The sequence below is a fragment of the Saccostrea echinata genome, unplaced genomic scaffold, assembly GCF_033153115.1.
Source record: "Saccostrea echinata isolate AGI-Se365-2 ecotype Australia unplaced genomic scaffold, CSIRO_AGI_Sech_v1 ptg000022l, whole genome shotgun sequence".
Taxonomy (NCBI): Eukaryota; Metazoa; Mollusca; class Bivalvia; order Ostreida; family Ostreidae; genus Saccostrea; species Saccostrea echinata.
The window spans coordinates 10,426,909-10,453,581 of NW_026889771.1; the positions used below are offsets into that span (position 1 = coordinate 10,426,909).

The 26,673-nt window shown below is 34.1% G+C and overlaps 4 protein-coding genes across 4 annotated transcripts; 2 read left to right on the plus strand and 2 right to left on the minus strand.

Annotated features, from left to right (window-relative positions):
- The first annotated feature begins 549 nt into the window (after positions 1-549).
- LOC133190392 (heat shock 70 kDa protein 12A-like) lies at positions 550-4,612 on the plus strand. Its single transcript, XM_061325997.1, has 4 exons — positions 550-900; positions 2,008-2,226; positions 2,427-2,574; positions 3,529-4,612. Exons 1-4 carry the CDS (start codon positions 559-561, stop codon positions 4,581-4,583), a joined length of 1,764 nt encoding a protein of 587 aa, XP_061181981.1. The 5' UTR covers positions 550-558; the 3' UTR covers positions 4,584-4,612.
- A 248-nt stretch (positions 4,613-4,860) lies between these two features.
- On the minus strand, positions 4,861-9,213 carry LOC133190704 (leucine-rich repeat-containing protein 74B-like). Its single transcript, XM_061326391.1, has 12 exons — positions 9,126-9,213; positions 8,778-8,953; positions 8,431-8,538; positions 7,437-7,527; positions 7,244-7,290; positions 7,052-7,133; positions 6,710-6,792; positions 6,421-6,615; positions 6,076-6,165; positions 5,586-5,858; positions 5,125-5,210; positions 4,861-5,017 (listed from the first exon to the last, which is right to left on the minus strand). The coding sequence occupies exons 1-12, from the start codon at positions 9,211-9,213 to the stop codon at positions 4,861-4,863; spliced, it is 1,476 nt and encodes a 491-aa protein (XP_061182375.1).
- A 1,905-nt stretch (positions 9,214-11,118) lies between these two features.
- LOC133190393 (heat shock protein 70 A1-like) lies at positions 11,119-13,017 on the minus strand. Its single transcript, XM_061325998.1, has one exon. It carries the CDS (start codon positions 13,006-13,008, stop codon positions 11,125-11,127), a length of 1,884 nt encoding a protein of 627 aa, XP_061181982.1. The 5' UTR covers positions 13,009-13,017; the 3' UTR covers positions 11,119-11,124.
- A 2,066-nt stretch (positions 13,018-15,083) lies between these two features.
- On the plus strand, positions 15,084-20,094 carry LOC133190892 (dynein axonemal assembly factor 6-like). The gene is made up of 7 exons (XM_061326573.1): positions 15,084-15,171; positions 15,258-15,391; positions 15,632-15,704; positions 15,982-16,081; positions 18,201-18,297; positions 19,136-19,221; positions 19,855-20,094. The coding sequence occupies exons 2-7, from the start codon at positions 15,299-15,301 to the stop codon at positions 19,979-19,981; spliced, it is 576 nt and encodes a 191-aa protein (XP_061182557.1). The 5' UTR covers positions 15,084-15,171; positions 15,258-15,298; the 3' UTR covers positions 19,982-20,094.
- Positions 20,095-26,673: the final 6,579 nt, after the last annotated feature.

Genomic DNA, 26,673 nt, shown 5'->3' on the forward strand with positions numbered 1-26,673 from the left:
ATGTGGTTTATCTGTGAAGATACTCATTCATTTGTCAATATTTGATAAAGGCATTTACTTGTGTACTTTAAATATTATTTTTCGCTGATTAAGAAAATATTACATGTACAATAACAATTCATTCCAAGATTCACCGATGTTGACTTTTTATGCGAGTTGTCCTTCTTTACTTACGATCAGATAGACGGCTATCAACAACAAGGAATATGACTTTCTCTTTTAGCAAGGTGGGTCTTGTAGTTTTATTAAGTTTTTTTTTACTTAAGTAAAATAACTTATGTAATGGAAGGTCAGAATCACACTTGATGACCGATGTGGACATTTATTTTTTTCCAGTACATTGTTGATGGAAAAAAATATTTTTGTTTTTTTAACATAACAATACATGTTTTCATTGTTAGAATCTAACTCCAATGTTCTCTCTACACTTCAGGATATTTTTTTTCTTTGGGTTGACTTAACATTAAAATTGGAACTATCTGATTATTTAATTAAATACCTACAAAATAAAACGAAAGTAGACTGAACTATATTTTATAATCCAGGTGTTATGACAGTATGGCTTCTTCCTCCATTTCAAAGTTGAACACCCCGTCAAAGCCCCAGCACTTGTTCGTTGCAGCTATTGACTTTGGGACGACATACTCGGGGTATGCGTTCTCTTCAACGGCTGAATGGGAGAAGGTACATACAAATAGATGGAGGGGAGATAAATTAACGTCTCCTAAAGCCCCAACAGTTGTTCTCTTAAACCCAGACCAATCCTTCAACTCATTCGGATACACTGCAGAGAAAGCCTATAGTGAACTTGTCAACGAAGGACCAGAAGATCCAGAAAAACCAACATACAAGGATTATTATTATTTTCAGAACTTTAAAATGAAGCTTCACAATACAAAAGTAAGTTCTTGATTCTAACCATTGAATAAATATTGAAGCCCCTTAAGTGAGAAGAAAAATTTTTTAACATGCAATAATTATGTATACCCTTTTACCTTCGTATAATGAAATATGGAGATAACGAACAGTAATCAAGCTCAAAAGTCCATTGAAACAACACAAACCGGGAGCAGAGCAGACACTGACCCCCCCCCCCCCCCCACACACACACACACACCAGAGGCAGGATCAGGTGACATGGAGTGTATTAGCATCCTCTGTCGACCGGTCACTCCCGCCGTGTGCTCCTTGTCATGATCGAGCAAACGAAAAAATCCGAAGACAATTCAGTGTGTAAATAATGGCCTTACATAAGTATGAAAATCGTCAGTCAACACTCGACTCATTGATAGATTGTATTTGCAGACAAAGTCAATGTATTGACTATAAAACTTGCAAAATGATGACATTAAACAAGACTGTTGATATCCTTGTTTCGTCAACTTGTTTGTCAATAGTTTGCCTCGTATTGGAAATTGTTTGTTCATGCTCTTGCATATCTAATCAACTGGGAGACATAAACCCAATGTGCTGGTGATAAAGGTATATTGCTACATAAGTAAAGGAAGTTGACGATAGAAAAGTTGAAGTCATCACGTTTATCATAAAGTTTTATTGTTATGTTACCATTATTTTTATCTAGTAAAATATCCAAATATGAAACAGATGTGTCAGACTGAGGTATCTTTTATTTCATGTTCACTGGGATATATCAAGTTGACATATCAATGGAAGTAAATATTGTTAATTGATAATACGTCGTCGATACATCTAAATGTCGAGTTGAAGGCCACGGCAAGTGTTTCTTTTTCTTATGTTTAAGTTGCTGAATAAATTCTGCTTCATATGAATACAAAATAGGTCTGCTAATACTGGGGCGCAAGTGGTACCCATGGGTATTCCGACAGATTATAACTGTTATTAAAGCTGGTGTTGTAAAATTGTACATTTTTCTCCATTCAGCTTTATGAGGGTCACGCTTTATGGAGATGACTACAATGTAGTATAAATGGAAGAATTTTGCAAATTGTAATTAACTCAGACAATTCAATCATACTGTTCTTTTAGAACGTGACTGAAGGTACAATTATTGAGGACATTAGAGGGAAACCTATGCAAGCATTAATTATATTTGCTTACGCCATACGTGAACTGAAAAACAATTTGTTGGAACAATTACGGAACGCTATCACCGATGCCAAGGAAAAAGATATTTTGTATGTTTTGACTGTTCCTGCAATTTGGGACGAAAGGGCCAAATTGTTTATGCGAAAGGCAGCAATGAAGGTACATGTTACTTACTTTATACACGTATTAGGATTTACAGTCAGGTTCATTTGATTTATCGGTAATAATATTTTTACAATTCAGTCAAATTCAGTCTGTTGCTGTTTTGGGGTCAAATTATAATAATGAATACGCTGTATTGTATTCGTAATTCAACGAAGAAATTAATAAATTTATCTTGATTTATCTTGAAAAAAAAGGCAGGTATAGATGAAGAAATGCTGTTTATAGCACTTGAGCCAGAGGCGGCGTCCGTATTTTGTCAAACACTTCCCTTCCACGTTGAAGATGTTGGCCAAAAGCAACTGGTAAAACCAGGCACTCAGTACATGGTAGCTGATTTAGGAGGTAATGACTTATTTGAAGAAAAATTGTTAAGGCCGTCATTTAACCAACAAATTTATATAGCAAATCACATTGCTTGAATCACATAAACTTTAAAAAAAAATTGAATAAAGTTTCTTTACAAAGAAGAAGGTACGGTTTGGGCTTTATTGTGCCTATTATTATTTTGAAAATTATCATTGTTATTGTTTTGATAAAGTTGTGAAATTGGCTTAAATAAGAGTTGAGTAGATGAATTAGATAAATCATGAAAGAATATATATGGCTTAAAGGAAGACCATTATGGAAATATGACGTCATTAATTTGTTACATTTCTAAGTTTTAAACAGAAAAAGCCTCAAAATGACTCATTTCTGGGGTTATTTTCCTTAAGGAAATGGTGTCCACAGCCGTCGCCCACTTCAAATTTTGGATAATGATTATGTTTGTATATTATCCTTTAAAAGAATCACATTTATCAAAATCTTGGTGGACGATGCAAGTGCTCAATATTATTTTATAGAAAATTCCACTAAAAATTGATGTCTTCTGCTACTTTGTAAGAAAATACGGAAAAATGCACAAGTTCATGACGTCACAATTAGCATTTAGGAGGTCATATGAGAAAAACGATTTGTATGTTCTTTCTGCATGGAATTTCAATAATTTAGAAAGTATGCATTTTAATTTCTTGCACTACTTTCATATTTTAGAAAAATACTGGGTCAGATTTGTATTGAAACCGTGCCTTGTTCTTAATACAAAAAAAAATAATTTTGAACTTCGACTGCATAAAAAATCTTAGATCAAGAAAAAAATATTGGGAATATGTAACTTAATACGCACACCCTTGAACGCATACAGTAGCATTACTCTCTGTCTATCTATCTGACTTTCAAATTCATTTTGAACGATTCTTTACCAGAAAATAAATTAAAAAATATAAAATACTGAAACATAAAATTTAATCATTTAAGGAGGAACTGCTGATTTAACAGTTCACAAAAGAACAGAGAATGGTAAACTAAGAGAACTATGGAGAGCGTCTGGGGGTCCGTGGGGAGGGAAAAATGTAAATGAAAATTTTCTTCAGTGCATCACAACCATTGTCACTCCCAAAGCAATGGAGAAGCTCAGGAAAACAGAAATGGACGATTACTTGGATCTATTGCAGGAGATTGAAAGTAAAAAGAAACACGTCAATGTTAAGAAAAAGTCTTTGATCATCATTGTGCCGTTATCTCTCATTGACTGTACTAGTGAAGAGACAAATTACAAGACTTTAGAAGAAGCAGTCGCAGCTTCCATGTATGCTTCTTCCATAACAGTTAAGAAAAATAAGTTGACATTCAAGAAAAATGTATTAAATGAGCTCTTTGAGCCCATTGTTGAAGAAATTATAAACAAAATGATGAATGTTTTCAGTCATATTACATCGGATATCCCGTACATTCTTTTGGTAGGTGGGTTTTCTGAATGTGACATTGTAAGAGAAAAAATACGGGAACAGTTTCCTTCAAAGACGGTCATAGCTCCCTTGGAGTCGGGGCTTATTGTCTTGAAGGGCGCGGTGTATTATGGTCATCTTCCTGAGCCGATCTCCGTCCGCTGTGCTCCCTATACGTATGGCATCCAATCATGGCCTCCGTTTGACCCCCTCCAACATCCAAGAAACAAAAGGGTCATCATTAACGGCGAGGAACGTTGCAAAGACGTCTTTTTCAAATTTGTTACCATAGGAGACGCCATAGAACCAGGATGCACTAAATCTCAGAATTTTCAGATTTTGGACACGAAGCAGACATCCCTGGAATGCATTGTTTATGTTTCAGAAGAGGAAGATCCAGAATTTGTAGATACGTGTACACCCCTACTAAAATTAAGTATACCTTTGAAAGATTTCAGAGGCAGAGGAATTGTAGAAATAGAAGAGGCGTTGATCTTTGGTGAGACTGAACTGAGAATAAAAGCAAGAGACCACTGGTCAGGAGTGGAATATGCAGTTTCCAAGGAATTGGCCACGAGAGTCTAAAAGATGTATACATTTCAAACTATGTTCAATAAAATCAGGAATTATTTCAGTTTTCAATGCACAGTATATTCTGTTGTTATTTATTTATGATCCATTACACTTGAAATTATTAAGTTCTGTCATTAATTATAACCAAACAAAAACATTGTACAGATGCAAAGCAATACTTGCTTTCTTCAATGTGTTTTTGTTATCTTTAGCATGTATGAAAGTGCATAAAAGCATGATTTTATTTAAAATTTTACAAATTAAAAACACTCTTTGATTCAGTCCTTTTTTATTGGCTGTTTTCAATATCAAGACGATATGTTTGTGAATCAATCCTTGCTTTTCTAAAGGAGCGAGAATATTTAGTGTAGCTTTCTCTTCTGGCAGTTTCTTTTGCCTGTCCTCTAGTAATTTTCTTTATTCTTTTATCTCCGTCCAAAAACTCACTGAAAAGGTTGGATAAGTATGGATTATAATATTTCTGAATATTATGTAATCAAATCTTAATATATTTTGTAAAACATTGTTAAATATGATTAGAATTAAATTTCACCTTAAATCAATATTTCCATCTTTGTTTTTATCCAGGAAGTCTATTATTTTATCCAGAACTAGCTGGGATACTGGAATACCGGCTTTCTACAGAGAAAATATATACTAGCATATTCTAGTTTTAAAACATGTGCATAGTAAAGTAGTATACAATGAATTCCAACAACTTATAGTAGAAAAATCTAATTTAGTTTATGATCAATACAGATTACTTCACGAAAACAATATTTAAAGCTGAAAATCCTATGTTGGCTAACTTATACATCACGTTTGTCCCCCTACCCCATTTTTTAAAGGATGTCTTATATAGTGTCATTATGCTTATATTTGTGATTTTTTTCCATTTTAATAAAGATCTTATTTGACCATAACTGCTTGTAATGCTTCAGTCTTTCTGCACATCTTTATATATTTTCATTTAATTTTATTTCTCCAACAAGTGAAACATATTTGTTAACTTGCCTTGAAGAGCTCTCTGAATTCCTGATAAGACAAAACATCATCCCCGTCCCTATTAATCTTGTTGAAGAAGTCTTGGGCTCTGTTTTTTTCCTTTAACATGAACAGAAGGTTTAGTGGGTCAAGGTTAAACAGCCAGGGCGCTCTGACCTCTTCAGACATTGTTTGCTGATCTAAAGAGGGAACGGAGAGACACCTTTCGTACTCCACGTGGACATGCCTTGTCTTCTGGACGCTTCTTACAATGTCCAAAAAATCATCATTTACAACTATTCTCTAAAATGGAAACATATCTGTGATATTATTTTGTTCTTTTTCAATCATGTTAATATTAAAACAATTGCTGGTCATTGTTAAAAGATATTTTCTACGTATATACTTTATTCAGTTTATTTGTCATAATATCAGAATTCGAACAGCCATGTCAGCACACACACACACACACACACACACTTAGAAACAAATGAAACTGTAAAATAACGTTATCTTGTACCTTTAATATCAGTTCCTGGATAGACGAATTCTTTAAGACACTGCCCAGAAGGAAGCACGTGTAAGATACAGGAATTGGATTCATGCTCAACTTGTACAAAAGTAAATAGTAATTTTAAAAAAATGTATTATTCTTAAAGCTATGCCGCTATGTTATCAACAAATTTCAGAGCAATAGTATCACGATTTATCAAAAAAAGAATCCATTTGAACAACAATGGATTTTATATATCAACTTGATGTGAAGACAACTCTAATAATGTATTCAAATAGTATTTGCTGTAAATAATGTGTATTAATTAATATTCTGGGACATCACAATTGTGAGAAAAAAGCTTATGCATACGTTCAGTACTTTTAGGGCACTATTTCTTGTTATTCCGCGGATGAGTGCTATAAGTGCTGGCGGATGAATCCTGTTGTTTGTAAGGTCAAGCTCTGTCAGTACATTGTTTGCTTCTAACATTTCCGAAAGTGCAACACATCCTTCAAACCCAAAACCATTCCATGATAAATTCAGCCTTCGCAAGTTTGTGTTTCGCTGTAAAGGGATTGAAAAATAATTGTATTTAAAGCAAAAGGGTATCCATAGTAAATATGATGTTTCACATTGTTATCATGATCCAAAATCTTACCGAGATTCCTCTGGCTATTTCTATGGCTCCTGTAAAGCGGATACGATTCCATGACAGATCCAGCATTTCCAGTCGACTCTTCGCTGTTCAGAACAGCGATTTGAGAACAAAAAAAAAAAAACAAGACATACGTGTATGTAAACTCAAGTGGTGTATCCGTTGCACGGGGACTAACGTTAAGATATTATTAGTAAAATCTGTCATTATGATATAAATTATCCTATCTTGATATAAAAACTGCGGCTTAAAATGTTTTAAATTCCAGAAAAAAAAAGCACTGATATTCGGAAATCGCTTTAACAAACAAATTGAGGTTTTGTTTAGAAAAAAAGTCTTCCTCACCTAAAGAAATTCCTACGTGTCTTAAATTTCTTGTTTCTAGTCTGTTGTGGCTTAAATAAAGTTCTTTTAATGTTTTCGTGGTCTGAAATAAAATAATTACTAGTGTTTTGAGGAATTCGAAATACGTCCATATATGTTAAAAGAAGCAGTAACCATGTTGCTTGATAAAATGTATATAAGATGAGAGCTTACCAGTAATTTGGACAACGTTTCACAATCGCTATCATTTACGCCATTATCTGGAGAGAAAGAGAAAAAATACATTCTACTACAATGGCATTAAAGATTGATCATTCCATGTTAATTCCTTGGAAATTATATTAATCTGAAAGACGTTTTTTAAATTATTGGTAAAACTTTTGTCACATTTCAGTATACAACTTACTTCCTAAATCCAGGAACTCAACTTTGGACGTCTGTAGACTTGCTGTTAAAGCGTGTAAGATTTCTCCTTGAATGAAACAATTTCGGAGCTTCTGTGAAAAATAAATAAATTTAAAAAAAAAACAATCGGTGTTAATTATAAATGTCTTGAATTATGTCTTGAATTACGAATTATTTTCTGATTGAATTTTACATGTTTTTTAAAAGAATACTAAAACGCGGGAAAATACGTTTGAGACGGTACACAGTGTCGTCCTGTTCATATTGTCATCGGCTACACAGCTACCTCACTGAACATTCTGTCGTCCATTGGCACATACTGTCGCCGACTGAAAAATTATACATGTACATACTGTCGCCGGCGACAATATGCGCCTACCCCACTACATATATAGTTGCCCCACAATCTGGGTTGCTTACGGTTTTTTAAAATACTTTTATGAATGTAATTGGTGTGTAAAAACAGAAATTTGTCAGGTAGATTTATTTCGTAAAGCATGATATTGCGCAAAAGTCTGAGTTTCCCTGTATAAATTGATATGAGTGAGTTAACACAAAAATTATATTCATTTCGAAAATTATATTTTCAGTTATCTTGAGGTTGCATGTTCAATGTTTTGAACACGCGAATTTCATATATAGTATATTCATGATACTGAAATGAAATACTATATTTTTATTCAAAAAATACAAGATGCACTTTAAGGAGGGAAAATAGTGGAATTAACATGTAACCAAGTACCAAAAATCTCTCTCAATCTCCCCCTCTCTCTCCCCGACCCAAGTAAAACATTCTGCAAGCAATGCTTTTGGCGACAAAATATGCACTTCTTCGCACCATACATCGTTGCCGACCATAATATGTGCCAATATATGAGGAACACTTTGTCGCTCATTCTGCAGGGGAAAAAAGCTCATCTTGGCACATATTGTTGCCGGTGTCTATACCGATGGACGACAGAATTTGATAGATAACACACCCAGACCAACATTACCAGGATTGATAAAGAGCGGTTATTTCTCAGGAATTTGCAGAGATGTTTGTAGGACTTGACACACATTGTTGATCCAGATAGATCCAGATGTCCCACTTTGTGGTCAGACTGAAATTAAGAACTTTAATCAATCTCCTCTGCAACACATATTTCAAAATTTAAAAAAAAAGATAACTTAATCCACTTGTATTTATCATTTGGAATTAATTGCATTACAAAAATTTCTGTTGCAATTACTTTCAAATCGCTGGGCATTTGTACCGTAGGTGTTGAAATAATAGTTATTATAGTTATGTTTTCTTTTAATTTCATAATGTATCCTTACCCCTTTCTGACAATGAAAATACCTTGACTGTGTTGAGTATAGTTAAAAGCTCCAGACTGTTAAGGCATGCATTAGACATATCAATGTCGGAAGTTCCAATCTGGCGACTAAATCGAGAAAGACAGGAAACTCCATTTTGATGACAATCCTCCTCATAAGTCTGAATCCTCCTTTCCTTCTCTGTCTTTTTCTCGAGTTCTCAGATTTCAAACAAGAGAAAAATAATTAAAAATGAATACTTTATCACCTATATTCTTGATACGTATACATTTTTGTTTCCAGTATATTGGAATTATAAATTAAATCAGTAAAATGAGCAATATTGATAATACAAAATAAAGATTTCACTGTATGAATGGTAGAATCTTACCTTCTTTATTGGGTTGATTCTTCTGTTGATGAAGGTACAAAAGGTACGCAGTGTCACTTCGAAACAGCCGACATCCTTTCCTCTCCATCTTGATACCATATTGTTGTAGTACCGATTTTTCTTACCTTGAGATTTTTGGTGTATTGATTTTGAATTACCGATAGATATTTCTACCAAATGTCATCCGATTAGTACAAATATTAATTTGGCTTCTGACACGGAATGAAATGCTGAAGTGACAAGTTTAGCCGATTACCGTACGAAAATAGTATTAGCCTAGTTATTCTTCTTTGCATTCCTACATTCCAGTTGATAAATCTTCATCTGTGAATAGCATTTAACGTTGATATTAAACAAGTAAAAGAATAATTTGAGAGAAAATATAGTATAAAACAATGTAAATTCCTTACGTTTGTATTGAGCATACACTATTGTAAAACTGAATTCTCCTTACATTTGTATTTTCTTTACGTTGATAAATCAAGACAACAGATATATCTGAAACAACTAGTAGAATTAAGTAATCAGTGGGGCCACGATATGGCTTAAAGTTTTTTTCATAAAAATATTAGTAAGGTCGTTAAATTTTATTCGAAAGAATAAATGCAATAAGGCCACAGTTTGAAGAAGAAGCTTCGTCAGTGTACATTCGTTTTTTAAAAATCATGGCTCCTGACATAAAAAGGGGCCAGAATTGGAGGTCAAAAGTTTTTCAATGTAATTTCTGAGCTCCACAGTTACTGTTGTATAAAGGAATGAGGGGAAAGAAACCCCAATAGCATGTCTCAGATTAGAAAAAAGTTGCCATATGAGATACATAGGTGACAAAGAAACTCTATAGAAATACAAGAAGGTATAGATATATAGAAGTTGATGTCTTCTGTAATCAGAACTTATCTTTATATTAATAAACACGTGTGTGCCTCACTTACCGAAAACTTCCCTTCCAGATTTCCAGATATATATATATATATATATATATATATATATATATATATATAAAGCACTAAAAATGACCAACGACACGAACAATAGAAATTGTCAAATTTTCGGGACGCCCTGTCCCTTCCTTAGGATAAAGAAAAAAGTTGAGAAGTCATAAAAACAAAGGAAATAGAAAAACATGAATTTGGAAAAAGTAGTCAAACTATAGCTGTGGATGAAAGGGGTCATATATATATAGCTGTGGATGAAAGGGGTCATATATATATATAAAGCACTAAAAATGACCAACGACACGAACAATAGAAATTGTCAAATTTTCGGGACACCCTGTCCCTTCCTTAGAACAAAGAAAAAAGTTGAGAAGTCATAAAAACAAAGGAAATAGAAAAACAAAAACGGCTAGCACTACTACTAAACTACCAAACACTATTTATTTACAATGTTACATGTTGAATTTGAATTTTATAATCAGTTGTAAAGAAATAAATCCGGACCGCTATGAAATACGTCCGGTCTCTCGGGTGTACTCTGGTGAAGTCGGACCTTGTATCTATTTAGTAGATCCGACATTTAGGATATACAGTGTTGTTGGTTTTTGTAGTGCTTTCTCTCTCTCTCTATATATATATATATATAAATTATATATATATATATATATATATATATATATATATATATATATATATATATATGACCCCTTTCATCCACAGCTATATATATATGACCCCTTTCATCCACAGCTATAGTTTGACTACTTTTTTCCAAATTCATCGCTCCATCAGTTCTAAATAGAAACTAACCCTTATTTTGGAATCAACCAGCTTGTTTTATATAGTTGCTTCGATTAAAAAAACAACCTTTATTTTTCATATGTTAAATATAATTATATGTTCAGTTTACATGAATTAGTACAAAAACATATTATAAATACCTGATTTTAATATTCATGGAGTAATAAATACATGCACATAATATGAATTTCAGGCCCTCGCCTTTTCAGAATAATTTTTTTCATCGAAAGTTTGTCTGGTAATCAAATGCCTCTTTGACTTCATTAATCTACCTCCTCCACCTTTGGTCCGCCTGCGGCACCTTCTCCTTTCTGACCGACATGGAGTTTTGTCATAATCGGACTACAAGTATCTTGCATCATTTTCAATTTACCTTCGAATTCCGACTTTTCTGAGTTTGCGTTTAGATCAAGCCATTTTAGGGCCTCCTCGCATGCATTCAACGCTTCTGTTTTTTCTGAGGGCTGAAGTTTTTCCTTTTCCTCCTCCACTGCATTACGAACACTGTACACGTAGTTTTCCAGTTGGTTCTTGCTTTGTACACAATCCCTCTGCTTTTCGTCCTCTTCCCTGTATTTTTCTGCGTCTGAAACCATTTTGTCAATATCAGCCTTACTTAATCGACCTTTGTCGTTTGTAATGGTCACCTTATTCGTTTGACCAGTGCTTTTGTCCACTGCAGAAACATTCAAAATGCAGTTGGCATCTAAATCAAATTCAACATCGATTTGCGGGATACCTCTAGGCGCAGGTGGAATACCAGCGAGGTCAAAGTTTCCAAGTTTGTGATTGTCCTTCGTCATGGCACGCTCTCCTTCGAAAACCTGGATATGGACACTTGGTTGATTATCGGAGTATGTCGTAAATGTTTTACTTGTCTTGCACGGAATTCGGCTGTTTCTTTCAATGAGATTCGTCATAACACCGCCTGCTGTCTCTATTCCAAGTGAAAGCGGTGCAACATCGATGAGAAGCACGTCTTTGATGGCATCACTCGAATCGCCAGACAAAACAGCAGCCTGAACGGCAGCTCCGTACGCTACCGCCTCGTCCGGATTGATAGAACGATTTAGTTCTTTTCCTCCCATAAAATCTGTGAGCAGTTTTTGAATCTTTGGTATTCGTGTTGATCCACCAACCAGAACTATGTCGTGGATTTTAGACTTGTCTAATTTGGCATCCTTTAATGCTCTTTCGACAGGTTCCATTGTGCTCTTGAATAAGTCGGAGCACAGTTCCTCGAATCTTGCTCGCGTTATTTTAGTATAGAAATCTACTCCGTCGCATAGGGAATCTATTTCTATACTAGCTTCTGTGCTGCTGGACAAAGTTCTTTTGGCTCTCTCACATGCCGTTCTTAGTCTTCGAAGAGCCCGATTGTTTGATGTAATATTCCTTTGATATTTCCTTTTGAATTCCTTGACGAAATGATCCACCATTCTGTTGTCAAAATCTTCACCTCCCAGATGAGTGTCACCCGCTGTAGACTGAACCTCAAAGATAGATCCCTCATCAATTGTAAGTATGGATACATCGAATGTACCCCCGCCTAAGTCGTAGATTAGGACATTCTTTTCGCCAGATAGATTTTTGTCGAGACCATAAGCTAAGGCAGCAGCTGTAGGCTCATTTATTATTCGTAACACGTCTAATCCTGCTATGATGCCTGCATCTTTCGTTGCTTGGCGCTGAGAGTCGTTGAAGTATGCCGGAACTGTGATTACTGCCTGAGTAACTTTCTCTCCTAGAAACGCTTCCGCCGTCTCGCGCATTTTGGTCAGCACCATTGAACTAATCTCCTCGGGACTAAATGTTTTCATTTCATTTTTGTATTCCACTTGTATCATCGGTTTTCCTTGCTTGTTAATAACCTTAAATGGCCAATGTTTCATGTCACTTTGCACCGATGGCTCGTCAAACTTCCTTCCGATGAGTCTTTTGGCGTCAAAAATAGTATTTTTCGGATTCATTGCGACTTGATTTTTGGCAGAATCGCCAATCATTCGTTCGGTTTCTGTAAAAGCAACGTAACTTGGCGTCGTCCTGTTACCTTGGTCGTTCGCGATTATTTCGACTTTTCCATGCTGGAAAACGCCCACACATGAATAAGTTGTTCCGAGATCGATTCCAATTACAGGAACTTTCATCCTGAGAGAAGTGAGAGTTTTGAGATTTTTTGCTTGTGCTTTTCCGTGTATATATTTCAATGTGTATTAACGATGGTATTTATAAATGTTTTGGCTTGCAGATGAAAAACCCTGTCTTGTCATTTTCACGTGCATCGCCTATGCCCCAGGGGACAACTCATAAAGGGTTTCAATTGTGTGGACTTTTGCCAGAAATCCATTCATCTTGCATCTATGCCTGGAGTAATTAGTAGTATTATGAAGCGTAAAAAATTTGTGTTGACAAAGAATAACAGAATATAATAATGAATAGATTATATGATAATATTTAATACACAAAGACTAAATCTTTCCTTCAGATTACGTGTATTATGGTTGATTCGAGGGTATTAATCGAAAATAATTTGTGCTAAACTTAAATGTGGATGATTTGTTTTTAACAAATATATTTGTATATATTTGAAAGTCTTTTTTTAATGTTATACATGTCTATAATTATGTTAAAAAAAACGTAGACAAACAGGAAAATTAATTACAAAGAGAAATTTTCAAGATATTTTCAAAATCGAGTTGTATGTATATGTATTGTTTCTGCTAAGTTTGTATTCTAATCCAGAGTACACATCTTATTGATGTGTGCATATATCTATGTGTCTATAATATTACTTTAATTTAAAGTTAATTAATGAAGGGAGCATTTTGTGTTTACTTAATGTCTCGGGAATTAGTGCTCAGTCTGAACTTGTACACTTGCAGGGACTACTGTGTGTAGATTTTTAAAATCTTTTAGGCTGTTCTTTTTTTTTTTTTTTAAATAATTAAACGATTATACAGTAAATTGCGGGAAAAAAATATTGTGAATTATTTCAATACATAGGTAATGCAAGAAATACAATTCGTAGGGGGGGGGGGGGCAAAGGCCGAGGAAACTAAAAGAAATTTTTACCTGGAACGTATCTTATTCCAGTTTTAATTCTTGTCTCACTTATAATATATTAATTGTTCTGTTTATTGTTCAGTCAGTTATGAAAAGAAACAAAATATTCAAAGCTTGAAGTCTTCGTTTTAAGCTGTGAACAGTTTGGAAATAAAAAAAAATATTTATAATCAATGTTTCATGTGAATGTAACACTTATTTTATTCTCAACGTTTAAATTTACTACTCACTCCCTAATAAGCGTTTAACATTTAAACAAATTGCAGAAATTCACAAACTTTAGCCTACTTAAACTTACAAGTCAACGTTGTTCCGGTTGTTATTGATTGGAAAGAAGAATTAAATTCTCCTTCACTATCTATTTACAAAACGTCGATAATAAACTAACTTTGATAAAGTAAATTGACGCTTAAACATATTACAAACTTGTCCAAAATTATGTGTTCCTTGCGTTCTTGTGGGAGATTCTTGTCATTATTAGCTCATCTGAGCTGAAAGCTCGTGAACTTTTCTGATCACTTTTTTTCTGGCGTCCGATTTCACATTTTTATTCTTGCCAGAAAGCATCCTTGAATGAACTTCATACTATCAAGGATTTGAGTTAAAACGGCATAGAAAGAAAATTCCTTTAATCTATCATTTACGAATGTTTTACATTCATTTTGCAAAATAATTCGTTACTGTCCTCCACTGAGCATTTTCTTAAACTTCTACTTTTTGCATGAAAAGCACATTTTTAAGCATATGCCTGTACGTATACTCCATTCTATTAACACCTCAACAAATAACTTCTCTTTTTCTGCTTGTCATTGAATCTTCAGACATATTAGATCGCCGAAAATGAAATACAGTACAGCCAAATCAGTGTAAAACCCCATCGGGCCTGATAACTAGCTAAAGTACATCGAGAGTATTGACCCCCCCCCTCCATACATAGTCACCTTTTTTGAATTTGGGTTAATTACAACTTACCGCTTTCTCTTACGGATCTTAAGAGCATACTCTCTCATTTATTATTATTAATAGATTTCATCGATTACCTTTACTCGACGACCTTTTCTCATTTCCGGGGAAAATATGTTTAACAGAAACGGTTTTAATTATTACAGTGCAAAACACCGGAAGTAAACAACTGCATGTGGAAACCTGTGGCTGTGTAAACAGAACTAAAATATTACAAAGCATCTTAGTTTTGCTCTTATTTCCATTATTCATAGTTTGGGAAACTTTGTGTGAAACCATCGAAGGTAAGTAAATTTCTTTTTCTCGTATATAATAACTTTTAAATTAGTTTTTTTTTTTAGATTTGGTATTTATGTATGTTTTAATTTAGGTACTATCAACTGACTATAACAGGGTTGGTTCCAGAGCATAATGGAATTCACAGCTGATCAAATTAACTCTTTGGCACAGATGCTAAAACCACCAGATGAAGACAGCGATTCTGATTGTGAACTAGATGAAAGGGTAACTGATATAATGACAAATGTGTAATTTTACCAAAGGCAAAGGGTGACTGTCCTACAGGTACACAAATGTGTACACGTTTAAGAGAATTGCATTTTTTTAAATTTTTTTTTTTTGATAATTCAGTAACAGGTGTCCAGTAATCAATCATTAAATCAGATTGATGTGTGATAATAAAAGATTTTTTCATCATATGATATTATTTTGATGCACTAATACCTACTAAATTTTATTATTAAGCCCTCAACTTATGGTAAACTGGGACCAGGTCAGATTGGCCCTGCATCTAAAACAGACCAGAAATCTGAGAAAGGTATTTTTTCAAAATAAGGCATAATTGAACCAAACATTCTTAACTGAAAATTGGAGCATTTATTCTGAAAGATATCGAGTGAATGCTATATTGGATTTTTGATTTTGATGTTGATTGACATATGAAAGGAAAAGCCTCTTACCAAATCACATATACATGTACATAAATTTTGATTATTCACCCTTTATAGAGATTGTGTGATTGTAATGAATCTCCCATTCTATGCTTTGGTGTAATTGCTGAGGTGATGAAATACATAATAATTAACTTTATTTAGTACCCGCATCAAAGGGAAATTCCAAAGATATATGGGAAGAAAATGAGGTGCCCGAGGGATCAGAATTTGACACAACATTTGACCCACGACCTCAACCAGAGTATGTATAGTAGATAATTTAGGGTCCTATATATTCATCAGGTTCTTGATTCAATGAAATTATGGTCAATACAATGCTCTCATTCAAATATGATAACATTTACTTATTTGTATATAGTTACACAGTCAGATGAAATTTACTTTGATAATAATTCTTAAATGAACATGTTTCTGCAATATTCATTTCTATTAAATATTGACATCCCCACTCAACCATGTGGCTATAAAATGAATTCCACAGTCGCAGATTAAGGTGTAAAAGCCCAAGTGTGTCTGTGAGTGTTTAAGTAACAAAACTGAGTACCCAGTCTTTAATCTCCCAGTCTCATACAAAACCTTGCTGATGAGATATGAATTGTGTAATAGGGAAGAAAATCATATGTTACAAAAAAAAAAACAACAAGAAACAAAGTATGAAAAAATTTTGTGAACTTTTAGAAGCACTTGTGAAATTCAATCAATCTTGGAAAACATTACATGTATAAGCCTTGCCAACCCCTTGAAAATTTAAGCATTTCCCCTTCTGTTTAATACAGATTTTTTTTAAAAAGAAAAAAAACAAAACAAAACAAAAAAAAAACAAAACAAAACAAAACAAAAAAAAACTAAAACAAAAAATGTTTCAATGCAGTAGGAATTTATGCAGAATTTGCACTCTCAAAGAAGTAGTATACAGGAAGTAGTATATAAATGGGTTAGCTGCAATAATGTAGCCCTCTCCGATTTTTTTATGCCCCGCCATGAATATGGCCGGGGCATATAGTGTTTGTCATGTCTGTCTTCCGTCCTTCCGTCCTTCTGTCCTTCCGTCCTTCCGTCTGTCCTTCCGTCACACTTTGCGTTTAGCTCTGTTCAAAGCTCAGTTTCAAAGAAACTATCCAAGATATTTTTATCAAACTTCATATGCTGATAGATATTGATGAGGGCTATGCAACTGCATCAACATTTTTTGACCTTTCCTTTGACCTTGACCTCACTTTTCTTAAATTAGTGTTTAGCTCAGTTTTAAAGATACCATTCAAGATAGTGTAATGAAACTTCATATGTTGATACCTACTGACGTAAGCTATTCAACTGCATCAACATTTTTTGACCTTGACCTTTCTTTTGACCTTGACCTCACTTTTCATAAATTAGTGTTTAGCTCATTTTTAAAGATACCATTCAAGAAAGTGTAATCAAACTTCATATGTTGATACATACTGATGTAAGCTATTCAACTGCATCAACAATTTTTGACCTTGACCTTACTTTTGACCTTGACCTCACTTTTCTTAAATTGGTGTTTAGCTCAGTTTTAAAGATACCATTCAAGATAGTGTAATCAAACTTCATATGTTGATACATACTGATGTATGCTATTCAATTGCCTCAACATTTTTTTGACCTTGACCTTTCTTTTGACCTTGACCTCACTTTCCTTAAATTAGTGTTAAGCTCAGTTTTAATGAAACCATTCAAGATATTTTTTAACAAACTTCATATCCTGATACATACTGATGTAACCTTTTCAACTGCATCAACATTTTTTGACCTTGACCTTTCCTCTGACCTTGACCTCACTTTTCTTAAATTAGTGTCAAACTTCATATGCTGATACATACCGATAAGAGCTATTCAACTGCATCAATATATTTTGACCTTGACCTTTTCTTTGACCTTGACCTCACTTTTCTTAAGTAAGTGTTTAGCTCATTTTTAAAGAAACCATTCATTATATTTTCATCAAACTTCATATGCTAATACATACTGATGTAACCTTTTCAACTGCATCAACATTTTTTGACCTTGACCTTTCCTTTGACCTTGACCTCACTTTTTCTCAATTTGTGGTAAAATGTTGCATTACTAATATACCCTCGGCGGGGCATTCATGTCCTATGAACATATTTCTAGTTTTTTTTTTTTTTTGGGGGGGGGGGGAGGTCTCCTGAAAATATCAGATTAAAAAAATCGGAGAGGGCTACATTATTGCAGCTAATAAATGGGTATGTAAATTGTATGTAAAGTGTATATGAAGGATATAACATTATACATATGGTATTGTTATAATAATATAGCTAAAGCAAAAAAAGGTACCTATTGGCAAAGAAAGCTGAGCTTATTTATCATATTTTTAGATATGACATGGTATTTAAACAAGCAGTATCTTCAGAGGACATGTTTCTACAGATGGGCAATAAAACCCCATCCACTGCTAGCTGTGAAGACATGGTGGTATGTTGTATGTTATAACCTTTTCTTATCCTCTTGCCTACATATAGAGAACAGGACCTCAGACCCCCCCACCCCACCCCCCACCCCCACCCCCCCCCCCCCCCCACCCCCACCCTTTCCCATATCTCAAGTGCTTTTTGAATATTTTTTGTTATCTGATGACATCTGTAAAAGATTGAGTACTGTGGGTTTTTTTTTTTTTTTTTTTTGGCATATTTTGGTTGAATACTAATTTTCATTGTTTTCATGGTTTTGCAGAACTACAATGTACATGTAGATGTCTATGATTTTCCTTGTAAATGAAATGGTGTTTTTTTTCTAATTATGTAAAATAACAATATTTTTCCCCATGAAAATTAATAAATCCACTGTATGATTACATTTTTCATGAGTTAAGTTTTGCATACAATGAAATTTATTAAAAAGTTTCACTCATTTTTAAAGTAACATAAAGCTTGAAATCAAACTGGACCAAATTTTATCGCATTATTGATGGGGAAACTCTATTATTCTATTGCAGAAAGCATAATTTTTATTGTCTGATCTGAATCATATTCTGGTACTCTCAACCATTTCATTGATTTTTGTATAAATCATGTATATTTTTTTTTTTAATTTTTCCATGATTTACTCTACATCCCTATCAACTCAGTTGATCATCTCAATTTACAAATTCCTTTAGATTTGCACTAGTAAAGAAAGGCTTCAAAATAAAAAAAAAATAGCCCTCATCAATCATGTTGGGTTCAAATGGTTAATGTTATTTTATTTTTTTTTTTTTAATTTAAATTTTTTTTCTTCTATGTAAAGATATAATTTTGTCCTCTTTTCACTGTAGGTAAAAATCAAGTTACCTGGAACAAAAGCAGCTGATCTCACTTTAGATGTCAAATCTAAATTTCTAGATCTCAGGACACCAAAATAGTAAGTGGTTGATAAACTACAGTGTATCAGAACAAATTAAATCCTAGATTTAGGATGCTGTAAACATCTACTAAACATGGTATTAGGGGACAATGTAAAATGAATATAACACCACCCTAGTGTATGCATTGTATTAGAATATCTGAAAATCAAATTCTGCTTGAAGTAAACTTCATTTAATTATCATAACTGTATATACAAGACCAAACAATTAGTACATCTACTTTGAAAAGGAGGATATTTTCACGAATAGTCTGGATGTTGCTGACAAACAATGAAATAAACATAACTTCTTGGTTGTAGAAAGTGATATATGCACCAATCAAACTTAGAAAAATTTACCCAAATCTAAGCAAAAATTTGCTTTGATGCAGAGTACTATCACTGGTGCATTATGATTTGATTTGTGCTTAAACATGTCATTGCCTATAAAAAATCCAGACTATGAATGAATCTATTATACACATGTGTATAAAATTCTTCTTTTATTTTCACTCAAAAATTAAATAATTATCCTTCAATTGGGAAGTTGACTAATTTTATTTAAGTCAATGACATGCAGCACACACAATATTCATTTAATTTGATAGTGATATACATGTATGTAAGATTTTTAAAAAAATTATTTTTCAGCAAACTTGGTCTTCACTTACCCCACCCTGTAGATCACAAATCTGGAAAGGCTCAGTGGGATGGAGACAAAGAAATTCTTAATGTCACTCTACGCATGCAGAGGGAATATGACTTTATGAACTTCTAAATCCATTTTTTTCTTCTTTGATGCATATACATGTATGTGTTCATATTGTTATTTTTCACTTGTTTCCGTCCAGAAAATGACCTTTTAATATAAACGATTTGAAATAACTTAAATTGTTTGTTTGATTTTATGGAATATGTGTAGAAAGGGCATAGAAAATTAAGTGATTTTCTCTATTGCAGTGAATCAAAAGACTGAATCCCATTATAGAAAACTTTTTTAATCATTCACTTTTTGGTGAAGTGAGGTGAAAGAACTGGGTTTTCAATTAAAAACTCAACAGAAGTGGAAGTTGGTGACATTTAGGGAGTGAGACCCTCTGTCATGAATCACTGTTATCACATGATCTATTCAAAAATATATAATACATGTATGTAAGACAATACGAAAATTATACCCAAACCTTACTAGACACAAATCAAATATGAGAAAAACTAGCAAAGAAGTAAAGAATATTGAATTTATTATTTTTTTTTTTAAAAACTGTAAGCTAAATACTAATTTTGTTTAAAATTAATTGAGTTTAACTATGCTTTTTGAATTGCGAACTTCTGAACTTTTGAAGGACTTTCAGAAAGGAGTAAACACAAGTAATATTTTATAGAAGAGAGGTGGTCAGTTCCATTAGAGATAGCCACAAGGACTTTGGAAAAATAACGGAGACCTTTTATATATTTTGCTTGTTTCCTTGATCATTCTCTTCAAGAAAATTTATGGTGGGACTTGACGCAGACTAAATATGAGTACATTTTTTATGAAAAAAATAGTGTCTTTATTCAAGCATTGTTAAAGTTTTTATTTAATTTCTAATCTCATTGCGATGTTCCTTGAAATATCTGTCGTAAAAATCCACTACTGTCGATAAATATTATTAGTTGTCATTAAAATTATTTTTTCTTACCTTTAGGAAATGGCTCTTCAATTTCTTTGCTAAAATGAGTTCAAAAATCACCTTTTATTTTAAAATTAGTAGCAAATAAAGAAGTTATTTTCAATGCAATTCGATTTATTGAAATTGTTTATTACGATATCAAAATAACACATTTCCAGTTTACGAAATACTCATAACAAATGCAGTGGTATGACATTTATATTCTTAACATTTTGCATAATGTTTATCTCTAATCATTGAAAATACTTAATGGAATTCTGGAAATGACAACAATCATTTTTTATGATGTCATTAAAAAAACTTCTCTCGATCATAAAAATCTATAACGGTATGATTAACTTCTTTAGTATACTGGAGAAATAATTTTTACCTAATTGCACGGGGCCACGCATATACATGTGTTATTTTGCTGTGCTTTACTAGGAATATTTTCTTCAGGAAATTACTTGTTCCATTATTTCTGCCATTTTACCTTTGTTTAGAAATATATTTTACTATAAAGGACTATATTGCCTTCTTGGGTTATTTTTTTAAATACAACTCATCAAAATGGCTCGATTTTCATTTTTAGCTCACCTCAACGAAGTTGGGGGAGCTTATGTAATACCCTCGGCGTCGGTGTCGGCGTCGGCGTCCCAGGTTAAGGTTTTTGGAGCAGTTTTCTTTTCAAGTACTTCTATGGCCTATATTAGTCAGAGATGCATGGAGGATGCTTCTAGTGTGTTTCATTGTACCAGTCAAGGTTTCAGATGCTGCAATTTCAGCTAAAGAATGACCAGGTTAAAGTTTTTGGAGCAGGTTAAAGTTTTTGGAGCAGGTCTCATTTCCATGTAACTATAAGCCCTATATTGACCAAACTTGCATGGATGATACATCTAAGGATGCACACTACTGAACTTGCTTCGGATGCTGGATCTGACCTACATTTTCTGGATGAGTGACTAGGTTAAGGTTTTTGGAGTAGATCTCATTTCCAAGTAACTAAAAGTCCTATATTGACCAAACTTGCATGGATGATACATCTAAGGATGCACACTACTGGACTTGCTTCAGATGCTGAATCTGACCTATATTTTCTGGATGAGTGACCAGGTTAAAGTTTTTGGAGCAGATCTCATTTCCAAGTATCTATAAACCCTATATTGACCAAACTTGCATGGATGATACACATAAGGATGTACACTACTGGACTTGCTTCGGATGCTGGATCTGACCTACATTTTCCGGATGAGTAACCAGGTTAAAGTTTTTGGAGCAGATCTCATTTCCAAGTAACTATAAACCCTATATTGACCAAACTTGCATGGATGATACATCTAAGGATTCACACTACTAGACTTGCTTCGGATGCTGGATCTGACCTACATTTTGCGGATGAGTAACCAGATTAAATTTTTTGGAGCAGATCTCATTTCCAAGTAACTATAAGGCCTATCTGAACCAAACTTGCATGGATGATGCATCAAGGGACGAACAATCTCAAAACTTGCTTCGGATGCTGGATTTGACTTACATTTTCTGAATGAGTGACTAGTTTTAAGTTTTCAGATAAGTCTATTCCCAAGTAACTGCAAGCCCTATCAGATCAAAATTGCATAAATGTTGCATCTAGGGATGCACACTCCTAGATTATTAGTTTAGTGTGGGACTTTGCCTTACTTAAAGACAACATTCGTTGAGGTGAGCTCTGTAATCTCTGATTACCTATGTTTTTAAATTAGTAATCAATAATACCTTGTTTTTCAACATTATCCAGATATAATTTGCTTTATTAAGCATGTACTTAGTAAACAAGAGGCCCAAGGGCCTTAACGGTCACCTGAGTATAATGCAACAATTTAGAGGATCCATACAGTATAAAATGAACTGAAAGGTGAAGCTTTGTTGCCCAAAAGCAAGAAAAATAGGGTGATCAGGATCAACAAAATAATTAGTCTAGTGTTCATTAACAGTTCATAAATTAGGTTCTGATCTGTTCCCCATTTATCACTAACACCATATAGTATATTAACAAATTATCAGTGCTTCTGTACTATTTTAATTCTTTGTTGAAATCTCTTACATTGGACTCTCTTGGTCTTTGATGAGCATTGAATATGACAAGTTATTTTTGTCTCATTTTTATCTATCTATTACTTTCAAGTCTTACAAGTCTACCTGATCATAAAAACTATGAAAGTACTTTTTGTATTATACGATAAAAAATCTTGCATAATTCTCTTATTCTATTAACCTTTCAAGTACATTATTTACAGTGACTAATTATCAAAAGTAAATGGCAAAGGGGAATAACTCCTCTCAGTAGAATACAAATTAATAGAGCCCTGGCCAGGACCAGAACACTTGACAAAATGGTCCAGATGTTCAAAAATCTATATTAAAACTTTTACTCTTTTTACTACAGATTCACTATATTATCAATAGAGCCCCCCCCCCCCCCCGTTCCCACCGAGAAACACCAGAGCCTCTCACCCTGGGACCAGAGGTTTGCTCATCATACATGTAAGTAATCACTTTGTTTATCTGATAAACACTAAGGAGCAGTCAGGATTATGTAACAGAATTAATGCATTTTCACTATATAATCAATAGAGCCCCGTCCTAACACCAGAACCCCTGAACCTGGGGCCATGAAATTCACAATTTTAGAAAAGGCACTCTTGCTCATTATAACTATGTACTTACTTAGTTTATTTAATACCCAGAAATAGAGAAGAAGATTTTCAAAGAATTGATGCATTTTTACAATATAATCAATAGAGCCCCCCCCCCCTTTCACCAGAACCCCTGACCCTGGGGCCATGAAATTCACAATTTTGGAAGAGGCACTCTTGCTCATTATAACTATATACTTAGTTACTTTATTTAATACCCAGGAGCAGAGAAGAAGATTTTCAAAGAATTAATGCACTTTCACTATATGATCTATATAGCCCCGCCCTAACACAAAAACCCCTGACCCTGACCATCAATTTCACAATTCTGGAAGAGGCACTCTTGCTCGTCATAACTATATACTTGGCTAGTTTATTTAATACCCAGGAACAGAGAAGAAGATTTTCAAAGAATTACTGCATTTTCACAATATAATCAATAGAGCCCCCCACCCCCTTTTCATCAGAACCCTTTACCCTGGGGCCATGAAAATCAAAATTTTAGAAGAGGCAATCTTGCGTATCATAACAATGTACTTAGTTTGTTTAAATAATACCCAGGGGCAGAGAAGAAGATTTTCAAAGAATTAATGCATTTTCATTATATAATCAATAGAGCCCCGTCCTAACACCAGAACCCCTGACCCTGGGGCCATGAAATTCACAATTTTAGAAGAGGCACTCTTGCTCATTATAACTATGTACTTACTTAGTTTATTTAATACCCAGGAGCAGAGAAGAAGATTTTTAAAGAATTAATGCATTTTCACTATATAATCAATAGAGCCCCCCCCCCCTCTTTTCACCAGAACCCCTGACCCTGGGGTCATGAAATTCACAATTCTGGAAGAGGCACTCTTGCTCATCATAACTATGTACTTAGTTACTTTATTTTATACCCAGGAGCAGAGAAGAAGATTTTCAAAGAATTAATGCATTTTCACTATATAATCAATAGAGCCCCGCCGTAACACCAGAACCCCTGACCCTGGGGCCATCAATTTCACAATTTTGGAAGAGACACTCTTGCTCATCATAACTATATACTTGGTAAGTTTATTTAATACACAGGAACAGAGAAGAAGATTTTCAAAGAATTTATGCATTTTCACTATATAATCAATAGAGCCCCCCCCCCCTTTCACCAGAACCCCTGACCCTGGGGCCATGAATTTCACAATTTTGGTAGAGGGCTCAATGCTTATTACAATCATGCCAACAGTTTGACTGCTTAATGTCCAGGAGTAAAGAAGAAGATTTTTAAAGATTGCATCAATTTTGGTGCTTTTAGCCCCACCCCTCAGGCCCCAGGGGGGCAGGGACCATGAAATTCACAATTTTTGTTCCCCTTTACCCATAGATGCTTTATGCCAAATTTGGTTGAAATTGGTTAAGCGGTTTCAGAGAAGAAGCTAAAAATGTTCAAAAGTTAACGCACGACGGACGACGCACGACGACGGACGAAAACGGATAGCAATAGGTCACCTGAGTGACTCAGGTAACCTAAAAATACAGATGATTACAAATGCAATACAGCTAAGTTTTCAGTAACCGTATCTGATTCCTGGGCTGACACAGGTCATGCATCCTCTTGCAATTTGAAAAAAAAACCATCGTAGCTGATTACACACCTATGTTTTCGTTTATATTCTCTGTAAAAATTGTAGTTGATTTAAAATTATTATTATTTGACTTATTAAAGTAGTTGATGACAATTGTTTTCGTTCAGGTTGATGTGTTTTGTAATTTATTACAAAACACGTTAATTAATATAATAATACGTACATGTATGTACGTACATAATATGTACATGTACCCTTTTCCATGAGCGTCCCTGTAGCCGCCCTCGACCATATAGGCATTCGGCCCTCTGATTGATTTTGGTGTCTAGAAATGATACTGTGTGATATTTAAAAAGGTATAAATTATTCTATATTTATCATATATGGTGTGATTTTGTGAGATTATTACGATATTCGATTGGCCGTTGTCTTGCGTCATCAATCGTCCACTAAGGACAAGATAGGCTAAAACCCCTTTTTGGCCCCTGTTTTGGAGTATTTCTTAGATCGATGCAGTACTTCATAATCAAAAACCTGCTGTCATCACTGTTATAAAGTGAGTGTTAATTTAAAGTGAAAGGATACACAAAGGTCACAGGAGGGCCACATAATTTGTCAATTTCCGAATTTTGTTGTCATTTTTATCTATTTTTCTCAATTTTAAAGCACATTTAGTTTCAGAAAACACAACAGAAGCTTGCCAATCTACCAAATTTATATATTTTATTTCTACAGACTGTATGCATAGCATTGGCGGATCCAGAGGGGGGGTTCCGGGGGTTGGAACCCCCCTTTATTTTTGCAGAGGGAGAGAGAGCGAGATTTCTGTAATATAGATAATTTAACGTCTAATATTTTGAATAAAATAAGTAGTTCAATCGCTGCCCTTTCTGCTCGCTAGATAAAGTGTCCCGTATTCCATCCTCCACGTACCTTCAGAACCTTGGCCCCCGGGCCCCGACCACCCACAAGTAACATGCAAGATTTCACTTTGATATCATTGGAAGATTCCAGCGAACTTCAGCTATGCCATTTTTGGACCATCTTCTGAAGTAATTAACTTTAAAAAGTATGAATAAAAAGTCATGAAAGGGAACATACATAAGAGACTATTATGATGATATTTTAATCTATGAAGAGAAAGGTGTAAAATGCCCTAGTAGTATGCGGGGGGAGTGGGTTCACTTTTTCTGAGAATAATCTTTTTGCTGTAGTTTTAATATGCAGGTTTTGATTTGGATGCTCCCCCATTTTGTTGCTGAAAGTTCAAAATACGCAATTCAAGCATTTGAAACCAAAAAAAATGCGGAAAAGTAAGAGGACCCCCCCCCCTACCCCGAAATAGGATGTAAGAATGTGGCGCACAGTTGTTGTTGTTTGTTTGTTTTTGTTTTTTTTTGTTTTTTTTTTTTTTTTGTTTTTTTTTTTTTTGTTTTTTTGTTTTGTTTTTTTTAGCTTGTCAACTCTGTTCGGAGGTTGGCCCTTTCGATAAACCATTGCTACGGACTTGAAGTGTCTGTGGCCTAATTCAATGCATGTTTCTCTTGCATGTCAAAAATATGAATGTTGGGGGCACCTACCTGG

What these genes read in the sequence shown, in the direction of transcription:
- LOC133190392 (XM_061325997.1), top strand. Translation starts at nt 559, where the DNA reads ATGGCTTCTTCCTCCATTTCAAAGTTGAACACCCCGTCAAAGCCCCAG. An exon ending in TGCGAAAGGCAGCAATGAAG is followed by an intron (nt 2,227 to 2,426) that starts GTACATGTTACT and finishes TTGAAAAAAAAG; the next exon opens with GCAGGTATAGATGAAGAAAT. An exon ending in CATGGTAGCTGATTTAGGAG is followed by an intron (nt 2,575 to 3,528) that starts GTAATGACTTAT and finishes TAATCATTTAAG; the next exon opens with GAGGAACTGCTGATTTAACA.
- LOC133190704 (XM_061326391.1), bottom strand. Translation starts at nt 9,213, where the DNA reads ATGGAGAGGAAAGGATGTCGGCTGTTTCGAAGTGACACTGCGTACCTT. An exon ending in ACACGTAGGAATTTCTTTAG is followed by an intron (nt 6,793 to 7,051) that starts GTGAGGAAGACT and finishes TGTTCTGAACAG; the next exon opens with CGAAGAGTCGACTGGAAATG. An exon ending in GTGCCCTAAAAGTACTGAAC is followed by an intron (nt 6,166 to 6,420) that starts GTATGCATAAGC and finishes CTTTTGTACAAG; the next exon opens with TTGAGCATGAATCCAATTCC.
- LOC133190393 (XM_061325998.1), bottom strand. Translation starts at nt 13,008, where the DNA reads ATGAAAGTTCCTGTAATTGGAATCGATCTCGGAACAACTTATTCATGT.
- LOC133190892 (XM_061326573.1), top strand. Translation starts at nt 15,299, where the DNA reads ATGGAATTCACAGCTGATCAAATTAACTCTTTGGCACAGATGCTAAAA. An exon ending in AGACCAGAAATCTGAGAAAG is followed by an intron (nt 15,705 to 15,981) that starts GTATTTTTTCAA and finishes AACTTTATTTAG; the next exon opens with TACCCGCATCAAAGGGAAAT. An exon ending in GACCCACGACCTCAACCAGA is followed by an intron (nt 16,082 to 18,200) that starts GTATGTATAGTA and finishes TCATATTTTTAG; the next exon opens with ATATGACATGGTATTTAAAC.